At 59.5% G+C, this 25,923-nt stretch overlaps 1 protein-coding gene across 1 annotated transcript in view; it reads right to left on the bottom strand.

Moving 5' to 3' along the window:
- Positions 1-25,923, bottom strand: part of LOC144486085 (MAM domain-containing glycosylphosphatidylinositol anchor protein 1-like) — a gene marked incomplete at its 3' end in the record, with an annotated part of 298,296 nt that overhangs the window by 129,767 nt on the left and 142,606 nt on the right. Inside the window, 2 exon segments of the mRNA XM_078204195.1 lie at positions 3,778-3,789; positions 12,684-12,876. Of these exon segments, the coding sequence (XP_078060321.1) occupies positions 3,778-3,789; positions 12,684-12,876 (205 nt within the window).

The following is a 25,923-nucleotide window of genomic DNA, read 5'->3' as shown; positions in this document are numbered from 1 at the left end:
ATAGGGTAGAGGTGGAGAGATTCTTTCCACTTAGAAGGGAAACCAGAACTAGAGGGCATAGCCTCAAAATAAGGGGGGGCCGGTTCAGAACAGAGTTGAGGGGGAACTTCTTCTCTCAGAGGGTAGTGAATCTCTAGAATTCTCTGCCCATTGAAGTGGTGGAGGCTTCCTCGTTGAATATGTTTAAATCACGGGTAGATAGTTTTCTGATCGATAAGGGAATTAGGGGATATGGGGAGCAGGCGGGTAAGTGGAACTGATTCGCTTCAGATCAGCCATGATCTTGTTGAATGGCGGGGCAGGCTCGAAGGGCCAGATGGCCTACTCCTGCTCCTATTTCTTATGTTCTTATGTTCGTGGTGGGAGATATAGGAAGGATATCAGAGGTAGGTTCTTTACGCAGAGAGTGGTTGGGGTGTGGAATGGACTGCCTGCAGTGATAGTGGAGTCAGACACTTTAGGAACATTTAAGTGGTTATTGGATAGGCACATGGAGCACACCAGGATGATAGGGAGTGGGATCGCTTGATCTTGGTTTCAGATAAAGCTCGGCACAACATCGTGGGCCGAAGGGCCTGTTCTGTGCTGTACTGTTCTATGTTCTATGTTCTATGAATGGGTGTAAATTGAGAGAGCTGGATACTCAGCAAGACCTTGGAGTCCTCATGCATCAGTCGCTGAGAGTAAGCGTGCAGGTACAGCAGGCAGTAAAGAAGGTGAATGGTATGTGGGCCTTCATAGCGAGAGGATTGGAGTATCGGGATAGGGATGTTTTGCTGCAATTGTACAGGGCGTTGGTGAGGCCACACCTGGAGTATTGTGTGCAGTTTTGGTCTCCTTATTTGAGGAAGGATGTCCTTGCTATAGAGGGAGCACAGCGAAGGTTTACCAGGCTGATTCCTGGGATGACAGGTCTGTCATATGAGGAGAGATTAAGTCAGTGAGGATTATATTCACTGGAGTTTAGAAGAGTGAGAGGGGATCTCACAGAAACTTATAAAATTCTAACAGGGTTCGACAGGGTAGATTCAGAAAGAATGTTCCCGATGGTGGGGGGAGTCCAGAACTAGGGGTCAGAGTTTGAGGATAAGGGGGTAAACCTTTCAGAACTGAGGTGAGGAGAGATTTCTTCACCCAGAGGGCGGTGAATGTGTGGAATTCACTCCCACAGAAAGTAGTTGAGGACAAAACGTTGTCTGATTTCAGGAAGAAATTAGATTTCGCTCTTGGGGCGAAAGGGGGGATCAGGACATTGAATTTGATGATCAGCCATGATCAAAATGAATGGTGGAGCAGGATCGAGGGGCCGAATGGCCTCCTCCTGCTTCTAGTTTCACATTTTTGAAAAATTCTAACAAATTTGTTAGGCATGACCTCCCTCTGACGAAGCCACGTTGACTCTCCCTGATCAAGCTTTGCCTCTCCCAGTGGAGATAGATTCTCTCCTTCAGAAGTTTCTCCAGTAGTTTCCCTCGCACTGACGTGAGACTGACCGGTCTGTAATTCCCTGGTTTATCTCTACCACCTTTATTGAAAAGTGGAACCACATTCTCCGTCCTCCAGTCCTCTGGCACTCACCTGAAGAAGGGGCAGCGCTCCGAAAGCTTGTGTGGCTTTTGCTACCAAATAAACCTGTTGAACTTTAACCTGGTGTTGTTAAACTTCTTACTGTGTCCAACGCCGGCATAGAACATAGAACATAGAACATAGAAAGCCACAGCACAAACAGGCCCTTCGGCCCACAGGTTGCGCCGATCACATCCCCACCTCTAGGCCTATCTATAGCCCTCAATCCCATTAAATCCCATGTACTCATCCAGAAGTCTCTTAAAAGACCCCAACGAGTTTGCCTCCACCACCACCGACGTCAGCCGATTCCACTCACCCACCACCCTCTGAGTGAAAAACTTACCCCTGACATCTCCTCTGTACCTACCCCCCAGCACCTTAAACCTGTGTCCTCTCGTAGCAACCATTTCAGCCCTTGGAAATAGCCTCTGAGAGTCTACCCTATCCAGACCTCTCAACATCTTGTAAACCTCTATTAGGTCACCTCTCATCCTTCGTCTCTCCAGGGAGAAGAGACCAAGCTCCCTCAACCTATCCTCATAAGGCATGCCCCCCAATCCAGGCAACATCCTTGTAAATCTCCTCTGCACCCTTTCAATGGCTTCAACATCTTTCCTGTAATGAGGTGACCAGAACTGCGCGCAGTACTCCAAGTGGGGTCTAACCAGGGTCCTATAAAGCTGCAGCATTATCTCCCGACTCCTAAACTCAATCCCTCGATTAATGAAGGCCAGTACGCCGTACGCCTTCTTGACCGCATCCTCCACCTGCGAGGCCGATTTAAGAGTCCTATGGACCCGGACCCCAAGGTCCTTCTGATCCTCTACACTGCTAAGAATGGTACCCTTCATATTATATTGCTGCTTCATCCCATTGGATCTGCCAAAATGGATCACCACACACTTATCCGGGTTGAAGTCCATCTGCCACTTCTCCGCCCAGTCTTGCATTCTATCTATGTCTCGCTGCAACTTCTGACATCCCTCCAAACTATCCACAACACCACCTACCTTGGTGTCGTCAGCAAACTTACCAACCCATCCCTCCACTTCCTCATCCAGGTCATTTATGAAAATGACAAACAGCAAGGGTCCCAGAACAGATCCCTGGGGCACTCCACTGGTCACTGACCGCCATGCAGAGAAAGACCCCTCCACAGCCACTCTCTGCCTTCTGCAGGCAAGCCAGTTCTGGATCCACAAGGCAACAGCCCCTTGGATCCCATGCCCTCTCACTTTCTCAAGAAGTCTTGCATGGGGGACCTTATCGAACGCCTTGCTGAAGTCCATATAGACCACATCCACCGCTCTTCCTTCGTCAATGTGTTTGGTCACATTTTCAAAGAACTCAACCAGGCTCGTAAGGCACGACCTGCCCTTGACAAAGCCGTGCTGACTACTTTTGATCATACTAAACTTCTCTAGATGATCATAAATCCTGTCTCTCAGGATCCTCTCCATCAACTTACCAACCACTGAGGTTAGACTCACCGGTCGGTAATTTCCCGGGCTGTCCCTGTTCCCTTTCTTGAATATAGGGACCACATCTGCAATCCTCCAATCCTCCGGAACCTCTCCCGTCTCCATCGACGATGCAAAGATCATCGCCAAAGGCTCCGCAATCTCCTCCCTCGCCTCCCACAGTAACCTGGGGTACATCCCATCCGGTCCCGGCGACTTACCAACCTTGATGCCATTCAATAGTTCCAACACATCCTCTTTCTTTATGTCCACATGCTCGATCCTTTCTGTCCACCGCAAACCAGCAGTACAACCACCCAGATCCCTTTCCACCGTGAATACCGAGGTAAAGTATTCATTAAGCAGCTCCGCCATTTCTAACGGTTCCGCACAAACTTTTCCCCCTTCACCTTTTAAGGGTCCTATGCCTTCACATCTCATCCTTTTACTCTTGACATATTTGTAGAAAGCCTTGGGGTTCTCCTTAATCTTACCCGCCAAGGCCTTCTCATGACCCCTTCTCGCTCTCCTAATTTCCTTCTTAAGCTCCTTCCTACATCCCGTATACTCCTCTAAATCCTTAACACCTCCTAGCTCTCTGAACCTTCTGTACGCCTCTCTTTTCTTATTCACCAGGTTCATCACAACCTTCGTGCACCACGGTTCCCGTACCCTACCAACACCCCCCTGTCTCATCGGAACGTTGTCATGTAGAGCTCCAGACAAACATTCCTTGAAAATCCTCCACTTTCCTTCGGTACTTTTCCCCAAGAATGCCTCCTTCCAATTTACCCGTCTAATTTCCTCCCTGATGACACTGTATTTCCCTTTACTCCAGAGAAACACTTTCCTAGCCTCTCCACATCATTCCCCGTGGTCAGAGAGGAATTAACAATCTGTGTCAGAGCCCCTGCAATTTCCAGCGTTGCTTCCCACAGCAGCCTGGGATGCAGTTCACCCGGGCCGAGGACTTGTCCATTTTTGAGCCAGTCATAGCCTCCAATACCTCCCATTTCCTGTGTCAAACTGTGCAAGTTCCTCACAGTCCCTTTTCCTGAATCCCACACCTACATTCTCCTTCCCCAGAGTGAAAACCAATTAGAAGTATTCAGTTAGCACCCTTCAAATGTCCTGTGGCTTCACAGATTGCTGGTCTATCTCTGTCTCTCTTTCAATATATATCCCCCTGTCTGCTTCTCTCGATGACTGTAGGTCTCTGTCATCTACTGACTGTCTCTCTCATTCACTGACTGACTGTCTCCCTGGCCATCTGTCTCTCTCTCTCTCTCTGTCAGTCTATCCCTCTGTCTGACTGTCAATCACTCTGTCTGACTGTCTATTCCTCTGTTTGACTGTCTATTCTTTTGTCTGACTGTCTACCCTCCGTCTAACTGTCTATCCCTCTGTCTGACTGTCTGTTGCTCAGTGTTCTGTCGCTCTCTCTGCCTGTCGCTGTGTCTGACTGTCTATTCCTCTGTCTGACTGTCTGTCCCTTTGTCTGACTGTCTGTGCCTCTGTCTGACTGTCTGTCACTCCGTCTGACTGATTGTCACCCCGTCTGACTGTGTCACTCTGTCTGACTGTCTATTCCTCTGTCTGACTGTCTGTCGCTCCGTCTGACTGTCTGTCGCTCCGTCTGACTGTCTATTCCTCAGTCTGACTGTCTGTCGCTCTACCAGACTGTCTATCCCTCTGTCTGACTGTCTGTCACTCTGTCTGACTGTCTGTCCCTCTGTCTGACTGTCTGTGCCTCTGTGTTCTGTCGTTCTCTCTGTCTGTCGCTGTGCCTGACTGTCCATTCCTCTGTCTGACTGTCTGTCCTTCTGTCTGACTGTCTGTGCCTCTGTCTGACTGTCTGTCACACCGTCTGACTGTCTGTCGCTCCGTCTGACTGTCTGTCGCTCCGTCTGACTGTCTGTCGCTCCGTCCGACTGTCTGTCGCTCCGTCCGACTGTCTGTCGCTCCGTCCGACTGTCTGTCCCTCTGTCTGACTGTCTGTCCCTCTGTCTGACTGACTTTCGCTATGGCTCTTTGTCGCTCTCCCTCTCTATGTTCCTGTGTCTGTCTATTCCTCTGTCTGACTGTTTGTCCGTTTGTCTGACTGTCTATCCCTTTGTCTGACAGTCTATCCCTCTGTCTGACTGTCTGTCGCTCTGTGTTCTGTCGCTCTCTCTGTCTGTCACTCCGTCTGACTGTCTGTCGCTCCATCTGACTGTCTGTCGCTCCGTCTGACTGTCTGTCCCTCTGTCTGACTGTCTGTCCCTCCGTCTGACTGATTGTCACTCCGTCTGACTGTCTGTCCCTCCTTCTGACTGTCTGTCCCTCCATCTGACTGTCTGTCCCTCCATCTGACTGTCAGTCCCACTGTCTGACTGATTGACACTCCGTCTGATGGCCTCTTCCTCTGTCTGATTGTCTGTCACTCTGTCTGACTGTCTGTCCCTCTGTCTGACTGTCAGTCCCACTGTCTGACTGATTGACACTCCGTCCGACGGCCTCTTCCTCTGTCTGACTGTCTGTCACTCTGTCTGACTGTATGTCACTCTGTCCGACTGTCTGTAGCTCCGTCTGACTGTCTGTCGCTCTGTCTGACTCTCTATCCCTCTGTCTGACTGTCTGTCCCTCTGTCTGTCTGTCACTCCGTCTGACTGTCTGTCGCTCCGTCTGACTGTCTGTCGCTCTGTCTGACTGTCGCTCTGTCTGACTGTCTGTCGCACTGTCTGTCCCTCTGTCTGACTGTCTTTCACTATGTCTCTTTGTCGCTCTCTGTCGCTGTGTCTGTCTATTCCTCTGCCTGACTGTCTGTCCCTTTGTATGACTGTCTATCGCTCTGTCTGACTGGCTATCCCTGTATGACTATCTATTCCCTCTGCCTGACTGTCTGTCGCTCTGACTGTCTGTCGCCCTTACTGTCTGTCGCTCCGTCTGACTGTCTATTCCTCAGTCTGACTGTCTGTCGCTCTATCAGACTGCCTGTCCCACTGTCTGACTGTCTGTCCCTTTGTCTGACTGTCTGTCACTCTGTCTGACTGTCTGTCACTCTGTCTGACTGTCTGTCACTCTGTCTGACTGTCTGTCACTCTGTCCGACTGTCTTTCGCTATGTCTCTTTGTCGCTCTCTGTCTCAGTTGCTGTGTCTGTCGATTAGTCTGTCTGACTGTCTGTCCCTCTGTCTGACTGTCTATCGCTCTGTCTGACTGTCTATCGCTCTGTCTGACTGACTATCCCTGTCTGACTATCTATTCCCTCTGCCTGTCTGTCGCTCTGACTGTCTGTCGCCCTGACTGTCTGTCGCTCCGTCTGACTGTCTGTCGCTCCGTCTGACTGTCTGTCGCTCCGTCTGACTGTCTGGCGCTCCGTCTGACTGTCTGTCCCTCTGTCTGACTGTCTTTCACTATGTCTCTTTGTCGCTCTCTGTCTCTGTCACTGTGTCTGTCTATTCCTCTGTCTGACTGTCTGTTCCTTTGTATGACTGTCTATCGCTCTGTCTGACTGACTATCCCTGTCTGACTATCTATTCCCTCTGCCTGATTGTCTGTCGCTCTGACTGTCTGTCGCTCTGACTGTCTGTCGCTCTGACTGTCTGTCGCTCTGACTGTCTGTCGCTCTGACTGTCTGTCGCTCTGACTGTCTGTCGCTCTGACTGTCTGTCGCTCTGACTGTCTGTCGCTCTGACTGTCTGTCGCTCTGACTGTCTGTCGCTCTGACTGTCTGTCGCTCTGACTGTCTGTCGCTCTGACTGTCTGTCGCTCTGACTGTCTGTCGCTCTGACTGTCTGTCGCTCTGACTGTCTGTCGCTCTGACTGTCTGTCGCTCTGACTGTCTGTCGCTCTGACTGTCTGTCGCTCTGACTGTCTGTCGCTCTGACTGTCTGTCGCTCTGACTGTCTGTCGCTCTGACTGTCTGTCGCTCTGACTGTCTGTCGCTCTGACTGTCTGTCGCTCTGACTGTCTGTCGCCCTGACTGTCTGTCGCCCTGACTGTCTGTCGGTCCGTCTGACTGTCTATTCCTCAGTCTGACTGTCTGTCGCTCTATCAGACTGCCTATCCCAGTGTACCCGCTCCAAATGTCCCCTCCTCCAGATCATCTATATAAATGGTAAACAGTTGCGGCCCGAGTACCGATCCCTGCGGCACGCCACTAGTTACCTTCCTCCAACCGGAAAAACACCCATTTATTCCGACTCTTTGCTTCCTGTCGGATAGCCAGTCCCCAATCCACTTTAACACACTACCCCCAACTCCGTGTGCCCTAATCTTCTTCAGCAGCCTTTTATGGGGCACCTTATCAAACGCCTTTTGGAAATCCAAAAACACCGCATCCACCGGTTCTCCTCCATCAACCGCCCTCGTCACATCTTCATAAAAATCCAACATGTTCGTCAAGCACGACTTTCCCCTCATGAATCCATGCTGCGTCTGATTGATCGAACCATTTCTATCCAGATGCCCTGCTATCTCCTCTTTAATAATGGATTCCAGCATTTTCCCTACTACAGACGTTAAGCTGACCGGCCTATAGTTACCCGCCTTTTGTCTCCTTCCTTTTTTAAACAGCGGCGTAACATTAGCCGTTTTCCAATCAACCGGCACTACCCCAGAATGCAACGAGTTTTGATAAATAATCACTAACGCATCCACTATTACCTCTGACATTTCTTTCAATACCCTGGGATGCATTCCATACGGACCCGGGGACTTGTCCACCTTCAGTCTCATTAGTCTACCCAGCACTGCCTCTCTGGTAACATTAATTGTATTAAGTATTTCTCCTGCTGCCAACCCTCTATCGTTAATATTTGGCAAACTATTTGTGTCCTCCACCGTGAAGACCGACACAAAAAACTTATTTAAAGACTCAGCCATATCCTCATTTCCCACTATTAACTCCCCCCTCTCGTCCTCCAAGGGTCCAACATTCACTCTAGCCACTCTATTCCTTTTTATATATTTATAAAAACTTTTACTATCATTTTTTATATTAATTGCTAGCCTAGCTTCATAGTCTCTCCTTCCTTTCTTTATCGCTTTCTTAGTCTCTCTTTGTTGTTTCTTAAATTTTTCCCAATCACTTGTTTCTCCACTATTTTTGGCCACTCTGTACGCAGCTGTTTTTATTTTAATACTCTCCTTTATTTCCTTCGTTATCCACGGCTGGTTCTCCCTTTTCTTACAATCCTTGTTTTTTGCTGGAATATATTTTTGCTGAGAACTGAAAAGGATCTCCTTAAAAATCCTCCACTGTTCCTCAGCTATCCTACCTGCCAGCCTGCTCTCCCAGTCTACCTTAGCCAATTCATCCCTCATCCTATCATATTTCCCTCTGTTCAAACAGAGGACACTGGTTTGGGACCAAACTTTCTCCTCTTCCATCTGAATCAGAAATTCGACCATATTTCTCTCTGTCCCCCTCACTCTCTCTGTCCCCCTCTCTCTCTCCCCCCTCTCTCTCTCTGTCCCCCTCTCTCTGTGTCCCCCTCTCTCTCTCTCTCTGTCCCCCTCTCTCTCTCTCTCTGTCCCCCTCTCTCTCTCTCTCTGTCCCCCTCTCGCTCTCTCTCTGTCCCCCTCTCTCTCTCTCTCTCTGTCCCCCTCTCTCTCTCTCTGTTCCCCTCTCTCTCTCTGTCCCCCTCTCTCTCTCTCTGTCCCCCCCTCTCTCTCTCTCTGTCCCCCCTCTCTCTCTCTCTGTCCCCCTCTCTCTCTCTGTCCCCCTGTCTCTCTCTGTTCCCCTCTCTCTCTCTGTCCCCCTGTCTCTCTCTGTTCCCCTCTCTCTCTCTGTCCCCCCCTCTCTCTCTCTGTCCCCCTCTCTCTCTCTCTGTCCCCCTCTCTCTCTCTCTGTCCCCCTCTCTCTCTCTCTGTCCCCCCTCTCTCTCGCTCTGTCCCCCCCTCTCTCTCTGTCCCCCTCACTCTCTCTGTCCCCCTCTCTCTCTCTCTGTCCCCCCCTCTCTCTCTCTCTCTGTCCCCCTCTCTCTCTCTGTCTCTGTCTCCCTCTCTCTCTCTGTCCCCCACTCTCTCTGTCCTCCTCTCTCTCTCGCTCTCTGTCCCCCCTCTCTCTCTCCCCCCCCCTCTCTCTCTGTCCCCTTCTCTCTCTCTGTCCCCTTCTCTCTCTCTGTCCCTCTCTCTCTCTCTGTCCCCCCTCTCTCTCTCTCTGTCCCCCCTCCTCTCTCTCTCTGTCCCCCCCCTCTCTCTCTGTCCCCCTCTCTCTCTCTCTGTCCCCCTCTCTCTCTCTGTCCCCCTCTCTCTCTGTCCCCTCTCTCTCTCTCTCTCTCTGTCCCCCCTCTCTCTCTCTCTGTCCCCCTCTCTCGCTCCCTCTCTGTCCCCCTGTCTCTCTCTCTCTCTGTCCCACTGTCTCTCTCTGTCCCCCCCTCTCTCTCTCTCTGTCCCCCTCTCTCTCTCTGTCCCCCTCTCTCTCTCTCTCTGTCCCCCTCTCTCTCTCTCTCTGTCCCCCCCTCTCTCCCTGTCCCCCCCTCTCTCTCTCTCTGTCCCCCTCTCTCTCTCTCTGTCCCTCTCTCTCTGTCCTCTCTCTCTCTCTCTGTCCCTCTCTCTCTCTCTGTCCCCCCCTCTCTCTCTCTCTCTGTCCCCCCCTCTCTCTTTCTCTGTCCTCTCTCTCTCTCTCTCTCTCTGTCCTCCTCTCTCTCTCTGTCCTCCCTCTCTCTCTCTGTCCCCCCCTCTCTCTCTCTCTGTCCCCCTCTCTCTCTCTGCCCCCCCCCCTCTCTCTCTGTCCCCCCCTCTCTCTCTCTCTGTCCCCCCCTCTCTCTCTCTCTGTCCCCTCTCTCTCTCTCTGTCCTCCCCTCTCTCTCTGTCCCCTCTCTCTCTCTGTCCCCCTCTCTCTCTCTGTCTGTCCCCCTCTCTCTCTCTGCCCCCCCCCTCTCTCTCTCTCTGTCCCCCCTCTCTCTCTCTCTCTCTGTCCCCCCCTCTCTCTCTCTCTGCCTCCCCCTCTCTCTCTCTCTGTCCCCCCTCTCTCTCTCTCTCTGTCCCCCCCTCTCTCTCTCTCTCTGTCCCCCCCTCTCTCTCTCTCTCTGTCCCCCCCTCTCTCTCTCTCTCTGTCCCCCCGTCTCTCTCTCTCTGTCCCCCCCTCTCTCTCTCTCTGTCCCCCCCTCTTTCTCTCTCTGTCCGTCCCCTCTCTCTCTCTCTCTCTGTCCCCCCCTCTCTCTCTCTCTGCCCCCCTCTCTCTGTCCCCCTCTCTCTCTCTGTCCCCCCTCTCTCTCTCTCTCTGTCCCCCCCTCTCTCTCTCTCTGTCCCCCCCTCTCTCTCTCTCTGCCCCCCCTCATGAATATAGCTGAGGAGGACACTGGGTTGCAGGGGAGTAGAATAGACAGTATTACAGTTGATAAGGAGGATGTGCAGGATATTCTGGAGGGTCTGAAAATAGATAAATCCCCTGGTCCGGATGGGATTTATCCAAGGATTCTCTGGGAGGCAAGAGAAGTGATTGCAGAGCCTCTGGCTCTGATCTTCAGGTCGTCGTTGGCCTCTGGTATAGTACCAGAAGATTGGAGGTTAGCGAATGTTGTCCCATTGTTTAAGAAGGGGAACAGAGACTTCCCCGGGAATTATAGACCGGTGAGTCTCACTTCTGTTGTCGGCAAGATGTTGGAAAAAATTATAAGGGATAGGATTTATAGTTATTTGGAGAGTAATGAATTGATAGGTGATAGTCAGCATGGTTTTGTGGCAGGTAGGTCGTGCCTTACTAACCTTATTGAGTTTTTTGAGAAAGTGACCAAGGAGGTGGATGGGGGCAAGGCAGTGGACGTGGTATATATGGATTTTAGTAAGGCGTTTGATAAGGTTCACCATGGTAGGCTTCTACAGAAAATGCAGATGTATGGGATTGGGGGTGATCTAGGAAATTGGATCAGGAATTGGCTAGCGGAAACAGAGGGTGGTGGTTGATAGTAAATATTCATCATGGAGTGCGGTTACAAGTGGTGTACCTCAGGGATCTGTTTTGGGGCCACTGCTGTTTGTAATATTTATTAATGATCTGGATGAGGGTATAGTTGGGTGGATTAGCAAATTTGCTGATGACACCAAAGTCGGTGGTGTGGTAGACAGTGAGGAAGGGTGTCGTAGTTTGCAGAAGACTTAGACAGGTTGCAAAGTTGGGCCGAGAGGTGGCGGATGGAGTTTAATGCGGAGAAGTGTGAGGTAATTCACTTTGGTAGGAATAACAGATGTGTTGAGTATAGGGCTAACGGGAGGACTTTGAATAGTGTGGAGGAGCAGAGGGATCTAGGTGTATGTGTGCATAGATCCCTGAAAGTTGGGAATCAAGTAGATAAGGTTGTTAAGAAGGCATATGGTGTCTTGGGCGTTTATTGGTAGGGGGATTGAATTTAGGAGTCGTAGCGTTATGTTGCAACTGTACACAACTCTGGTGCGGCCGCACTTGGAGTACTGTGTGCAGTTCTGGTCCCCACATTACAGGAAGGATGTGGAGGCTTTGGAGAGGGTGCAGAGGAGGTTTACCAGGATGTTGCCTGGTATGGAGGGGAAATCCTATGAGGAGAGGCTGAGGGATTTGGGATTGTTTTCGCTGGAAAGGCGGCGGCTAAGAGGGGATCTTATTGAAACATATAAGATGATTAGAGGTTTAGATAGGGTGGATAGTGATAGCCTTTTTCCTCTGATGGAGAAATCCAGCACGAGGGGCATGGCTTTAAATTGAGGGGGGGTAGTTATAGACCGATGTCAGGGGTAGGGTTCTTTACCCAGAGGGTGGTGAGGGATTGGAATGCCCTGCCAGCATCAGTTGTAAATGCGCCTAGTTTGGGGGCGTTTAAGAGATCCGTAGATAGGTTCATGGACGAAAAGAAATTGGTTTAGGTTGGAGGGTCACAGTTTTTTTTTAACTGGTCGGTGCAACATCGTGGGCCGAAGGGCCTGTTCTGCGTTGTAATGTTCTATGTTCTATATGTTCTCTCTCTGTCCCCCTCTCTCTCTCGTCCCCCCCTCTCTCTCTCTCTCTGTCCCCCCTCTCTCTCTGTCCCCACCCTCTCTCTCTCTCTGCCCCCCCTCTCTCTCTCTCTGCCCCCCCTCTCTCTCTCTCTCTGTCCCACCCTCTCTCTCTCTCTCTCTGTCCCCCCTCTCTCTCTCTCTGCCCCCCTCTCTCTCTCTCTGTCCCCCTCTCTCTCTCTGTCCCCCCCTCTCTCTCTCTCTGTCCCCCTCTCTCTCTCTCTCTCTGTCCCACCCTCTCTCTCTCTCTCTGTCCCACCCTCTCTCTCTCTCTCTGTCCCACCCTCTCTCTCTCTCTGTCCACCCTCTCTCTCTCTCTGTCCCACCCTCTCTCTCTCTCTCTGTCCCCCCCTCTCTCCCTCTCTGTCCCCCCCTCTCTCTCTCTCTGTCCCCCCTCTTTCTCTCTCTGTCCCCCCCTCTCTCTCTCTCTGTCCCTCTCTCTCTCTCTGTCCCCCTCTCTCTCTCTCTGTCCCCCTCTCTCTCTCTGTCCCCCTCTCTCTCTCTCTCTGTCCCCCTCTCTCTCTCTGTCCCCCTCTCTCTCTCTCTCTGTCCCCCTCTCTCTCTCTCTCTGTCCCCCTCTCTCTCTCTCTCTGTCCCACCCTCTCTCTCTCTGTCCCCCCCTCTCTCTCTCTCTGTCCCTCTCTCTCTCTCTGTCCCCCTCTCTCTCTCTGTCCCCCTCTCGGGATGGGATGCTATGCACGGGGATACTAACGGTTGTATTGGATCAGCCGAGTTGCGGTGTCACCAGGTCCGTCACTCGTTATGGGGGTGAGTTTCAGGGTGTAACTGTGTGGGATCCGAAGGTTACTGACGGAATAGCTGAGCAGTGAGCCTGTCTCAATGGTCTTGTTGATGGTGATCAACTCTGGGCTAACCCAGACCCCCGAAGGACCCTGAAATAGAACAGAGGATAATTTCTCTGTTAATACCCGGTGTGGGGAGGGCAGGAGGGGGGACGAGAGGGAGCGAGGGAATGAGAGAGAGAGGGTGGGGGTGGGTGGAGGGGGACAGAGAGTGGGGGGGGGGTGGGGGGAGAGAGAGGGTGGGGGGGGAGAGAGGGTGGGGGGGAGAGAGAGGGTGGGGGGGAGAGAGAGGGTGGGGGGAAAGGGGGCGGGAGGGGAGAGATAGGGTGGGGGGGAGAGAGAGGGTGGGGGGAGAGAGAGGGTGGGGGGGAGAGAGAGGGTGGGGGGGAGAGAGAGGGTGGGGGGGAGAGAGAGGGTGGGGGGGAGAGAGAGGGTGGGGGGGAGGGAGAGGGTGGGGGGGAGAGAGGGTGGGGGCGAGAGAGAGGGTGGGGGGGAGAGAGAGGGTGGGGGGAGGGAGAGGGTGGGGGGGGAGAGAGGGTGGGGGGGGAGAGAGAGGGTGGGGGGGGAGAGAGGTTGGTTGGGGGGGAAGAGAGGGTGAGGGGAAGGGACTGTGCGTGAGTGCATATCGGGAAATGTACCCGCTCCCAGTGTCCCCGCTCCCAGTGTCCCCGCTCCCAGTGTCCCCGCTCCCAGCGTCCCCGCTCCCAGCGTCCCCGTTCCCAGCGTCCCCGTTCCCAGTGTCTCCGCTCCCAGCGTCCCCGTTCCCAGCGTCCCCGCTCCCAGCGTCCCCGCTCCCAGCGTCCCCGCTCCCAGCGTCCCCGCTCCCAGTGTCCCCGCTCCCAGCGTCCCCGCTCCCAGCGTCCCCATTCCCAGTGTCCCCGTTCCCAGTGTCTCCGCTCCCAGCGTCCCCATTCCCAGTGTCCCCGTTCCCAGTGTCTCCGCTCCCAGTGTCCCCGCTCCCAGTGTCCCCACTCTCAGTGTCCCCGCTCCCAGTGTACCCGCTGCCAGTGTCCATGCTGCCAGTGTACCCCCTCCAATTGTACCCGCTCCCAGTGTCCCCGCTCCCAGCGTCCCCGCTCCCAGTGTACCCGCTCCCAGTGCACCCGCTCCCAGTGTACCCGCTCCCAGTACATCTGCTTCCAGTGTACCCGCTCCCAGTGTACCCGCTCACAGTGTCCCCACTGCCAGTGTATTCGCTCCCAGCATCCCCGTTCCCAGTGTACCCGCTCCCAGTGTCCCCGCTCCCAGTGCACCCGCTCCCAGTAGATCTGCTTCCAGTGTCCCCGCTCCCAGTGTCCCCGCTCACAGCGTCCCCGCTCCGAGCGTCCCCGCTCCTAGTGTATCCGCTCCCAGTTTACCCGCTCCCAGCGTCCCCGCTCCCAGCGTCCCCATTCCCAGTGTCCCCGTTCCCAGTGTCCCCGCTCCCAGTGCCCCCGCTCCCAGCGTCCCCGCTCCCAGCGTCCCCGCTCCCAGTGTACCCGCTCCCAGTGCACCCGCTCCCAGTGTACCCGCTCCCAGTACATCTGCTTCCAGTGTACCCGCTCCCAGTGTACCCGCTCACAGTGTCCCCACTGCCAGTGTATTCGCTCCCAGCATCCCCGTTCCCAGTGTACCCGCTCCCAGTGTCCCCGCTCCCAGTGCACCCGCTCCCAGTAGATCTGCTTCCAGTGTCCCCGCTCCCAGTGTCCCCGCTCACAGCGTCCCCGCTCCTAGTGTATCCGCTCCCAGTTTACCCGCTCCCAGTGCACCCGCTCCCAGCGTCCCCGCACTAAACGTACCCGCTCCCAGTGTCCCCGCTCCCAGTGTCCCCGCTCACAGCGTCCCCGCTCCGAGCGTCCCCGCTCCTAGTGTATCCGCTCCCAGTTTACCCGCTCCCAGCGTCCCCGCAGTAAGCGTACCCGCTCCCAGTGTCTCCGCCCCCAGTGCCCCCGCTCCAGGTGTCCCTGCTCCCAATTTCCCAGCTGCCAGTGTCCTCGCTCTCAGTGTCCCCGCTCCCAGTGTCCCTGGTCCAAGCATCCCCGCTCCCAGTGTCCAAACTGCCACTGTATCCGTTCCCAGTGTCCTCGCTCCCAGTGTCCCTGCTGCCAGTGTTACCGCTCCCAGTGTTCAGGATCCCAGTGTATCCGCTCCATTTGTATCCGCTCCCATTGCATCCACTCCCAGTGTCCCCGCTCCCAGTGTCCCCACTCCCAGTGTCCCCGCTCCCAGTGTCCCCACTCCCAGTGTCCCCGCTCCCAGTGTCCCCACTCCCAGTGTCCCCGCTCCCAGTGTCCCCACTCCCAGTGTCCCCGCTCCCAGTGTCCCAGCTGCCAATGTATCCGCTCCCAGTGTCCTCGCTCCCAGTGTCCCAGCTGCCAGTGTCCCCGCTCCCAGTGTCCCCGCTCCCAGTGTCCCCGCTCCCAGTGCATCTCTCCCAGTGTATCCGCTCCCAGTGTATCCGCTCCCAGTGTATCCGCTCCCAGTGTCCACTCTCCCAGTGCCCCCGCTCCAGGTGTCCCTGCTCCCAATTTCCCAGCTGCCAGTGTCCCCGCTCCCAGTGTACCCGCTCCCAGTGTACCCGCTCCCAGTGTCCCCGCTCCCAGTGTATCCGCTTCCATTGTATCCGCTCCCAATGCATCCGCTCCCAGTGTCCCTGGTCCAAGCATCCCCGCTCCCAGTGTCCAAACTGCCACTGTATCCGTTCCCAGTGTCCTCGCTCCCAGTGTCCCTGCTGCCAGTGTTACCGCTCCCAGTGTCCCTGCTCCCAGTGTCCCTGCTCGCAGTGTTCAGGATCCCAGTGTATCCGCTCCATTTGTATCCGCTCCATTTGTATCCGCTCCCATTGCATCCACTCCCAGTGCCCCCTCTCCCAGTGTCCCCGCTCCCAGTGTCCCAGCTGCCAGTGTCCCAGCTGCCAGTGTCCCCGCTCCCAGTGTCCCCGCTCCCAGTGCATCTCTCCCAGTGTATCCGCTCCCAGTTTATCCGCTGCCAGTGTCCACTCTCCCAGTGTACCCGCTCCCAGTGTTCAGGATCCCAGTGTATCCGTCCCATTGCATCCGCTCCCAGTGTCCCCTCTCCCAGTGTCCCCGCTCCCAGTGTCCCCGCTCCCAGTGTCCCAGCTGCCAATGTATCCGCTCCCAGTGTCCTCGCTCCCAGTGTCCCAGCTGCCAGTGTCCCAGCTGCCAGTGTCCCCGCTCCCAGTGTCCCAGCTGCCAGTGTCCCAGCTGCCAGTGTCCCCGCTCCCAGTGTCCCCGCTCCCAGTGCATCTCTCCCAGTGTATCCGCTCCCAGTTTATCCGCTGCCAGTGTCCACTCTCCCAGTGTACCCGCTCCCAGTGTACCCGCTCCCAGTGTATCCGTTCCATTGCATCCGCTCCCAGTGTCCCCGCTCCCAGTGTCCCCGCTCCCAGTGTCCCCGCTCCCAGTGTACCCGCTCCCAGTGTCCCAGCTGCCAGTGTCCTCGCTCCCAGTGTCCCAGCTGCCAGTGTAACCACTCCCAGTGTCCCCGCTCCCAGTGTATCCGTTGCCAGTGTCCACTCTCCCAGTGTGCCCGGTCCCAGTGTTCAGGGTCCCAGTGTATCCGCTCCCATTGTATCTGCTCCCAGTGTCCCCGCTCCCAGTGTCCCTGGTCCAAGCATCCCAGTGTCCCTGATCCCAGGGTCCCCTTTCCCAGTGTCCCCACTCACAGTGTACCCTCTCCCAGGGTCCCCGCTCCCAGGGTCCCCGCTCCCAGTGTCCCCGCTCCCAGGGTCCCCGCTCCCAGTGTCCCCGCTCCCAGTGCATCTCTCCCAGTGTATCCGCTCCCAGTGTATCCGCTCCCAGTGTATCCGCTCCCAGTGTCCACTCTCCCAGTGCCCCCGCTCCAGGTGTCCCTGCTCCCAATTTCCCAGCTGCCAGTGTCCCCGCTCCCAGTGTACCCGCTCCCAGTGTACCCGCTCCCAGTGTCCCCGCTCCCAGTGTATCCGCTTCCATTGTATCCGCTCCCAATGCATCCGCTCCCAGTGTCCCTGGTCCAAGCATCCCCGCTCCCAGTGTCCAAACTGCCACTGTATCCGTTCCCAGTGTCCTCGCTCCCAGTGTCCCTGCTGCCAGTGTTACCGCTCCCAGTGTCCCTGCTCCCAGTGTCCCTGCTCGCAGTGTTCAGGATCCCAGTGTATCCGCTCCATTTGTATCCGCTCCATTTGTATCCGCTCCCATTGCATCCACTCCCAGTGCCCCCTCTCCCAGTGTCCCCGCTCCCAGTGTCCCAGCTGCCAGTGTCCCAGCTGCCAGTGTCCCCGCTCCCAGTGTCCCCGCTCCCAGTGCATCTCTCCCAGTGTATCCGCTCCCAGTTTATCCGCTGCCAGTGTCCACTCTCCCAGTGTACCCGCTCCCAGTGTTCAGGATCCCAGTGTATCCGTCCCATTGCATCCGCTCCCAGTGTCCCCTCTCCCAGTGTCCCCGCTCCCAGTGTCCCCGCTCCCAGTGTCCCAGCTGCCAATGTATCCGCTCCCAGTGTCCTCGCTCCCAGTGTCCCAGCTGCCAGTGTCCCAGCTGCCAGTGTCCCCGCTCCCAGTGTCCCAGCTGCCAGTGTCCCAGCTGCCAGTGTCCCCGCTCCCAGTGTCCCCGCTCCCAGTGCATCTCTCCCAGTGTATCCGCTCCCAGTTTATCCGCTGCCAGTGTCCACTCTCCCAGTGTACCCGCTCCCAGTGTACCCGCTCCCAGTGTATCCGTTCCATTGCATCCGCTCCCAGTGTCCCCGCTCCCAGTGTCCCCGCTCCCAGTGTCCCCGCTCCCAGTGTACCCGCTCCCAGTGTCCCAGCTGCCAGTGTCCTCGCTCCCAGTGTCCCAGCTGCCAGTGTAACCATTCCCAGTGTCCCCGCTCCCAGTGTATCCGTTGCCAGTGTCCACTCTCCCAGTGTGCCCGGTCCCAGTGTTCAGGGTCCCAGTGTATCCGCTCCCATTGTATCTGCTCCCAGTGTCCCCGCTCCCAGTGTCCCTGGTCCAAGCATCCCAGTGTCCCTGATCCCAGGGTCCCCTTTCCCAGTGTCCCCACTCACAGTGTACCCTCTCCCAGGGTCCCCGCTCCCAGGGTCCCCGCTCCCAGTGTCCCCGCTCCCAGGGTCCCCGCTCCCAGTGTCCCCGCTCCCAGTGTACCCGCTACCAGTGTATTCTCTCCCACTGTACCCACTCCCAGTGTACCCGCTCCCAGTGTATCCGCTTCCATTGTATCCGCTCCCAATGCATCCGCTCCCAGTGTCCCTGGTCCAAGCATCCCCGCTCCCAGTGTCCAAACTGCCACTGTATCCGTTCCCAGTGTCCTCGCTCCCAGTGTCCCTGCTGCCAGTGTTACCGCTCCCAGTGTCCCTGCTCCCAGTGTCCCTGCTCGCAGTGTTCAGGATCCCAGTGTATCCGCTCCATTTGTATCCGCTCCATTTGTATCCGCTCCCATTGCATCCACTCCCAGTGCCCCCTCTCCCAGTGTCCCCGCTCCCAGTGTCCCAGCTGCCAGTGTCCCCGCTCCCAGTGTCCCCGCTCCCAGTGTCCCCGCTCCCAGTGCATCTCTCCCAGTGTATCCGCTCCCAGTTTATCCGCTGCCAGTGTCCACTCTCCCAGTGTACCCGCTCCCAGTGTACCCGCTCCCAGTGTTCAGGATCCCAGTGTATCCGTCCCATTGCATCCGCTCCCAGCGTCCCCGCTCCCAGTGTCCCCGCTCCCAGTGTACCCGCTCCCAGCGTATCCGCTCCCAGCGTACCCGCTCCCAGTGTCCCAGCTGCCAGTGTATCCGCTCCCAGTGTCCCCGCTCCCAGTGTCCCCGCTCCCAGTGTCCCCGCTCCCAGTGTATCCGCTCCCAGCATACCCGCTCCCAGCGTACCCGCTCCCAGTGTCCCCGCTCCCAGTGTCCCCGCTCCCAGTGTCCCTGATCCCAGGGTCCCCTTTCCCAGTGTCCCCGCTCACAGTGTACCCCCTCCCAGGGTCCCCGCTCCCAGGGTCCCCGCTCCCAGGGTCCCCGCTCCCAGTGTCCCCGCTCCCAGGGTCCCCGCTCCCAGTGTCCCCGCTCCCAGTGTACCCGCTACCAGTGTATTCTCTCCCAGTGTACCCGCTCCCAGTGTACCCGCTCCCAGTGTCCCCGCTCCCAGTGTCCCCGCTCCCAGTGTACCCGCTCCCAGCGTACCCGCTCCCAGTGTCCCAGCTGCCAGTGTATCCGCTCCCAGTGTCCCCGCTCCCAGTGTCCCAGCTCCCAGTGTACCCGCTCCCAGTGTCCCCGCTCCCAGTGTCCCCGCTCCCAGTGTACCCGCTCCCAGCGTACCCGCTCCCAGCGTACCCGCTCCCAGCGTACCCGCTCCCAGTGTCCCCGCTCCCAGTGTACCCGCTTCCAGTGTCCCAGCTGCCAGTGTATCCGCTCCCAGTATACCCGCTCCCAGTGTCCCCGCTCCCAGTGTCCCCGCTCCCAGTATCCCCGCTCCCAGTATCCCCGCTCCCAGTGTACCCGCTCCCAGTGTACCCGCTCCCAGTGTACCCGCTCCCAGTGTACCCGCTCCCAGTGTACCCGCTCCCAGTGTCCCCGCTCCCAGTGTATCCGTTGCCAGTGTCCACTGTCCCAGTGTACCCGGTCCCAGTGTTCAGGGTCCCAGTGTATCCGCTCCCATTGTATCTGCTCCCAGTGTCCCCGCTCCCAGTGTCCCCGATCCCAGGGTCCCCTTTCCCAGTGTCCCCGCTCCCAGTGTACCCCCTCCCAGTGTCCCCGCTCCCAGGGTCCCCGCTCCCAGTGTCCCCGCTCCCAGTGTCCCCACTCCCAGGGTCCCCGCTCCCAGGGTCCCCGCTCCCAGTGTCCCCGCTCCCAGCGTACCCGCTACCAGTGTATTCTCTCCCCGTGTACCCGCTCCCAGTGTACCCGCTCCCAGTGTCCCCGCTCCCAGTGTACCCGTTCCCAGCGTACCCGCTCCCAGTGTCCCAGCTGCCAGTGTATCCACTCCCAGTGTCCCCGCTCCCAGTGTCCCCGCTCCCAACATCCCCGCTCCCAGTGTACCCGCTCCCAGTGTACGCGCTCCCAGTGTACCCGCTCCCAGTGTCCCCGCTCCCAGTGTACCCGCTCCCAGCGTACCCGCTCCCAGCGTACCCGCTCCCAGCGTACCCGCTCCCAGCGTACCCGCTCCCAGTGTACCAGCTGCCAGTGTATCCGCTCCCAGTGTACCCGCTTCCAGTGTCCCCGCTCCCAGCGTACCCGCTCCCAGCGTACCCGCTCCCAGTGTCCCCGCTGCCAGTGTATCCGCTCCCAGTATACCCGCTCCCAGTGTCCCCGCTCCCAGTATCCCCGCTCCCAGTGTACCCGCTCCCAGTGTACCCGCTCCCAGTGTACCCGCTCCCAGTGTCCCCGCTCCCAGTGTCCCCGCTCCCAGTGTCCCCGCTCCCAGTGTCCCCGCTCCCAGTGTATCCGCTCCCAGTGTACCCGCTCCCAGCATGCCCGCTCCCAGCGTACCCGCTCCCAGCGTACCCGCTCCCAGCGTACCCGCTCCCAGCGTACCCACTCCCAGTGTCCCCGCTCCCAGTGTACCCGCTTCCAGTGTCCCAGCTGCCAGTGTATCCACTCCCAGTGTACCCGCTCCCAGTGTCCCCGCTCCCAGTGTCCCGCTCCCAGTGTCCCCGCTCCCAGTGGACCCACTCCCAGTGTCCCTGCTCCCAGTGTCCCCGCTCCCAGTGTCCCCGCTCCCAGTGTACGCGCTCCCAGTGTACCCGCTCCCAGTGTCCCCGCTCCCAGTGTCCCCGCTCCCAGTGTCCCCGCTCCCAGTGTCCCCGCTCCCAGCGTACCCGCTCCCAGCGTACCCGCTCCCAGCGTACCCGCTCCCAGTGTACCCGCTTCCAGTGTCCCAGCTGCCAGTGTATCCGCTCCCAGTATACCCGCTTCCAGTGTCCCCGCTCCCAGCGTACCCGCTCCCAGCGTACCCGCTCCCAGCGTCCCCGCTCCCAGTCTCCCCGCTCCCAGCGTACCCGCTCCCAGCGTACCCGCTCCCAACGTACCCGCTCCCAGCGTCCCCGCTCCCAGTGTACCCGCTTCCAGTGTCCCAGCTGCCAGTGTATCCGCTCCCAGTATACCCGCTTCCAGTGTCCCCGCTCCCAGCATACCCGCTCCCAGTGTCCCCGCTGCCAGTGCACCCGCTCCCAGTGTCCCCGCTCCCAGTGCCCCCGCTCCCAGTATCCCCGCTCCCAGTGTCCCCGCTCCCAGTGTCCCCGCTCCCAGTGTCCCCGCTCCCAGTGTCCCCGCTCCCAGTATCCCCGCTCCCAGTGTACCCGCTCCCAGTGTCCCCGCTCCCAGTGTCCCCGCTCCCAGTATCCCCGCTCCCAGTGTACCCGCTCCCAGTGTCCCCGCTCCCAGTGTCCCCGCTCCCAGTGTCCCCGCTCCCAGTATCCCCGCTCCCAGTGTACCCGCTCCCAGTGTCCCCGCTCCCAGTGTCCCCGCTCCCAGTGTCCCCGCTCCCAGTGTACCCGCTCCCAGTGTACCCGCTCCCAGCGTACCCGCTCCCAGCGTACCCGCTCCCAGCGTACCCGCTCCCAGCGTACCCACTCCCAGTGTCCCCGCTCCCAGTGTACCTGCTTCCAGTGTCCCAGCTGCCAGTGTATCCGCTCCCAGTGTACCCGCTCCCAGTGTCCCCGCTCCCAGTGTACCCGCTCCCAGTGTCCCCGCTCCCAGTGTATCCGTTGCCTGTGTCCACTCTCCCAGTGTTCCCGGTCCCAGTGTCCCCGCTCCCAGCGTACCCGCTCCCAGCGTACCCGCTCCCAGTGTCCCCGCTCCCAGTGTCCCTGATCCCAGGGTCCCCTTTCCCAGTGTCCCCGCTCCCAGTGTACCCCCTCCCAGTGTCCCCGCTCCCAGGGTCCGCGCTCCCAGGGTCCCCGCTCCCAGTGTCCCCGCTCCCAGGGTCCCCGCTCCCAGTGTCCCCGCTCCCAGTGTACCCGCTCCCAGTGTCCCCGCTCCCAGTGTCCCCGCTCCCAGTGTCCCCGCTCCCAGTGTACCCGCTCCCAGTGTCCCCGCTCCCAGTGTCCCCGCTCCCAGTGTCCCCGCTCCCAGTGTACCCGCTCCCAGTGTACCCGCTCCCACTGTACCCGCTCCCAGTGTCCCCGCTCCCAGTGTACCCGCTCCCAGTGTACCCGCTCCCAGCGTACCCGCTCCCAGCGTACCCGCTCCCAGCGTACCCGCTCCCAGCGTACCCACTCCCAGTGTCCCCGCTCCCAGTGTACCCGCTTCCAGTGTCCCAGCTGCCAGTGTATCCGCTCCCAGTGTACCCGCTCCCAGTGTCCCCGCTCCCAGTGTCCCCGCTCCCAGTGTCCCCGCTCCCAGTGTCCCCGCTCCCAGTGTACCCCCTCCCAGTGTACCCCCTCCCAGTGTACCCGCTCCCAGTGTACCCGCTCCCAGTGTACCCGCTCCCAGTGTCCCCGCTCCCAGTGTCCCCGCTCCCAGTGTCCCCGCTCCCAGTGTACCCGCTCCCAGTGTCCCCGCTCCCAGTGTATCCGTTGCCAGTGTCCACTCTCCCAGTGTACCCGGTCCCAGTGTTCAGGGTCCCAGTGTATCCGCTCCCAGTGTACCCGCTCCCAGTGTCCCCGCTCCCAGTGTCCCCGCTCCCAGTGTCCCCGCTCCCAGTGTACCCGCTCCCAGTGTACCCGCTCCCAGTGTACCCGCTCCCAGTGTCCCCGCTCCCAGTGTCCCCGCTCCCAGTGTCCCCGCTCCCAGTGTCCCCGCTCCCAGTGTACCCGCTCCCAGTGTACCCCCTCCCAGTGTCCCCGCTCCCAGTGTCCCCGCTCCCAGTGTCCCCGCTCCCAGTGTCCCCGCTCCCAGTGTCCCCGCTCCCAGTGTCCCCGCTCCCAGTGTCCCCGCTCCCAGTGTCCCCGCTCCCAGTGTCCCCGCTCCCAGTGTCCCCGCTCCCAGTGTCCCCGCTCCCAGTGTCCCCGCTCCCAGTGTCCCCGCTCCCAGTGTCCCCGCTCCCAGTGTCCCCGCTCCCAGTGTCCCCGCTCCCAGTGTACCCGCTCCCAGTGTACCCGCTCCCAGTGTCCCCGCTCCCAGTGTACCCCCTCCCAGTGTCCCCGCTCCCAGTGTCCCCGCTCCCAGTGTCCCCGCTCCCAGTGTCCCCGCTCCCAGTGTCCCCGCTCCCAGTGTCCCCGCTCCCAGTGTCCCCGCTCCCAGTGTCCCCGCTCCCAGTGTCCCCGCTCCCAGTGTCCCCGCTCCCAGTGTCCCCGCTCCCAGTGTCCCCGCTCCCAGTGTACCCGCTCCCAGTGTCCCCGCTCCCAGTGTCCCCGCTCCCAGTGTACCCGCTCCCAGTGTCCCCGCTCCCAGTGTCCCCGCTCCCAGTGTACCCCCTCCCAGTGTCCCCGCTCCCAGTGTCCCCGCTCCCAGTGTCCCCGCTCCCAGTGTACCCGCTCCCAGTGTACCCGCTCCCAGTGTCCCCGCTCCCAGTGTCCCCGCTCCCAGTGTACCCGCTCCCAGTGTACCCGCTCCCAGTGTCCCCGCTCCCAGTGTCCCCGCTCCCAGTGTCCCCGCTCCCAGTGTACCCGCTCCCAGTGTCCCTGATCCCAGGGTCCCCTTTCCCAGTGTCCCCGCTCACAGTGTACCCCCTCCCAGGGTCCCCGCTCCCAGGGTCCCCGCTCCCAGGGTCCCCGCTCCCAGTGTCCCCGCTCCCAGGGTCCCCGCTCCCAGTGTCCCCGCTCCCAGTGTACCCGCTACCAGTGTATTCTCTCCCAGTGTACCCACTCCCAGTGTACCCGCTCCCAGTGTCCCCGCTCCCAGTGTCCCCGCTCCCAGTGTACCCGCTCCCAGCGTACCCGCTCCCAGTGTCCCAGCTGCCAGTGTATCCGCTCCCAGTGTCCCCGCTCCCAGTGTCCCAGCTCCCAGTGTACCCGCTCCCAGTGTCCCCGCTCCCAGTGTCCCCGCTCCCAGTGTACCCGCTCCCAGTGTACCCGCTCCCAGCGTACCCGCTCCCAGCGTACCCGCTCCCAGTGTCCCCGCTCCCAGTGTACCCGCTTCCAGTGTCCCAGCTGCCAGTGTATCCGCTCCCAGTATACCCGCTCCCAGTGTCCCCGCTCCCAGTGTCCCCGCTCCCAGTATCCCCGCTCCCAGTATCCCCGCTCCCAGTGTACCCGCTCCCAGTGTACCCGCTCCCAGTGTACCCGCTCCCAGTGTACCCGCTCCCAGTGTACCCGCTCCCAGTGTACCCGCTCCCAGTGTCCCCGCTCCCAGTGTATCCGTTGCCAGTGTCCACTGTCCCAGTGTACCCGGTCCCAGTGTTCAGGGTCCCAGTGTATCCGCTCCCATTGTATCTGCTCCCAGTGTCCCCGCTCCCAGTGTCCCCGATCCCAGGGTCCCCTTTCCCAGTGTCCCCGCTCCCAGTGTACCCCCTCCCAGTGTCCCCGCTCCCAGGGTCCCCGCTCCCAGTGTCCCCGCTCCCAGTGTCCCCACTCCCAGGGTCCCCGCTCCCAGGGTCCCCGCTCCCAGTGTCCCCGCTCCCAGCGTACCCGCTACCAGTGTATTCTCTCCCCGTGTACCCGCTCCCAGTGTACCCGCTCCCAGTGTCCCCGCTCCCAGTGTACCCGTTCCCAGCGTACCCGCTCCCAGTGTCCCAGCTGCCAGTGTATCCACTCCCAGTGTCCCCGCTCCCAGTGTCCCCGCTCCCAACATCCCCGCTCCCAGTGTACCCGCTCCCAGTGTACGCGCTCCCAGTGTACCCGCTCCCAGTGTCCCCGCTCCCAGTGTACCCGCTCCCAGCGTACCCGCTCCCAGCGTACCCGCTCCCAGCGTACCCGCTCCCAGTGTACCAGCTGCCAGTGTATCCGCTCCCAGTGTACCCGCTTCCAGTGTCCCCGCTCCCAGCGTACCCGCTCCCAGCGTACCCGCTCCCAGTGTCCCCGCTGCCAGTGTATCCGCTCCCAGTATACCCGCTCCCAGTGTCCCCGCTCCCAGTGTACCCGCTCCCAGTGTACCCGCTCCCAGTGTCCCCGCTCCCAGTGTCCCCGCTCCCAGTGTCCCCGCTCCCAGTGTCCCCGCTCCCAGTGTATCCGCTCCCAGTGTACCCGCTCCCAGCATGCCCGCTCCCAGCGTACCCGCTCCCAGCGTACCCGCTCCCAGTGTACCCGCTCCCAGCGTACCCACTCCCAGTGTCCCCGCTCCCAGTGTACCCGCTTCCAGTGTCCCAGCTGCCAGTGTATCCACTCCCAGTGTACCCGCTCCCAGTGTCCCCGCTCCCAGTGTCCCGCTCCCAGTGTCCCCGCTCCCAGTGGACCCACTCCCAGTGTCCCTGCTCCCAGTGTCCCCGCTCCCAGTGTCCCCGCTCCCAGTGTACGCGCTCCCAGTGTACCCGCTCCCAGTGTCCCCGCTCCCAGTGTCCCCGCTCCCAGTGTCCCCGCTCCCAGTGTACCCGCTCCCAGCGTACCCGCTCCCAGCGTACCCGCTCCCAGCGTACCCGCTCCCAGTGTACCCGCTTCCAGTGTCCCAGCTGCCAGTGTATCCGCTCGCAGTATACCCGCTTCCAGTGTCCCCGCTCCCAGCGTACCCGCTCCCAGCGTACCCGCTCCCAGCGTCCCCGCTCCCAGTCTCCCCGCTCCCAGCGTACCCGCTCCCAGCGTACCCGCTCCCAACGTACCCGCTCCCAGCGTCCCCGCTCCCAGTGTACCCGCTTCCAGTGTCCCAGCTGCCAGTGTATCCGCTCCCAGTATACCCGCTTCCAGTGTCCCCGCTCCCAGCATACCCGCTCCCAGTGTCCCCGCTGCCAGTGAACCCGCTCCCAGTGTCCCCGCTCCCAGTGTCCCCGCTCCCAGTATCCCCGCTCCCAGTGTACCCGCTCCCAGTGTCCCCGCTCCCAGTGTCCCCGCTCCCAGTGTCCCCGCTCCCAGTGTCCCCGCTCCCAGTATCCCCGCTCCCAGTATCCCCGCTCCCAGTGTACCCGCTCCCAGTGTCCCCGCTCCCAGTGTCCCCGCTCCCAGTGTCCCCGCTCCCAGTGTACCCGCTCCCAGTGTACCCGCTCCCAGCGTACCCGCTCCCAGCGTACCCGCTCCCAGCGTACCCGCTCCCAGCGTACCCGCTCCCAGCGTACCCACTCCCAGTGTCCCCGCTCCCAGTGTACCTGCTTCCAGTGTCCCAGCTGCCAGTGTATCCGCTCCCAGTGTACCCGCTCCCAGTGTCCCCGCTCCCAGTGTACCC

This window comes from Mustelus asterias, unplaced genomic scaffold (assembly GCF_964213995.1).
Source record: "Mustelus asterias unplaced genomic scaffold, sMusAst1.hap1.1 HAP1_SCAFFOLD_287, whole genome shotgun sequence".
In the NCBI taxonomy this organism is placed as follows: domain Eukaryota; kingdom Metazoa; phylum Chordata; class Chondrichthyes; order Carcharhiniformes; family Triakidae; genus Mustelus; species Mustelus asterias.
The sequence above is the reverse complement of the archived record's forward strand: the minus strand, read 5'-3'. Positions and strand labels throughout refer to the sequence as shown.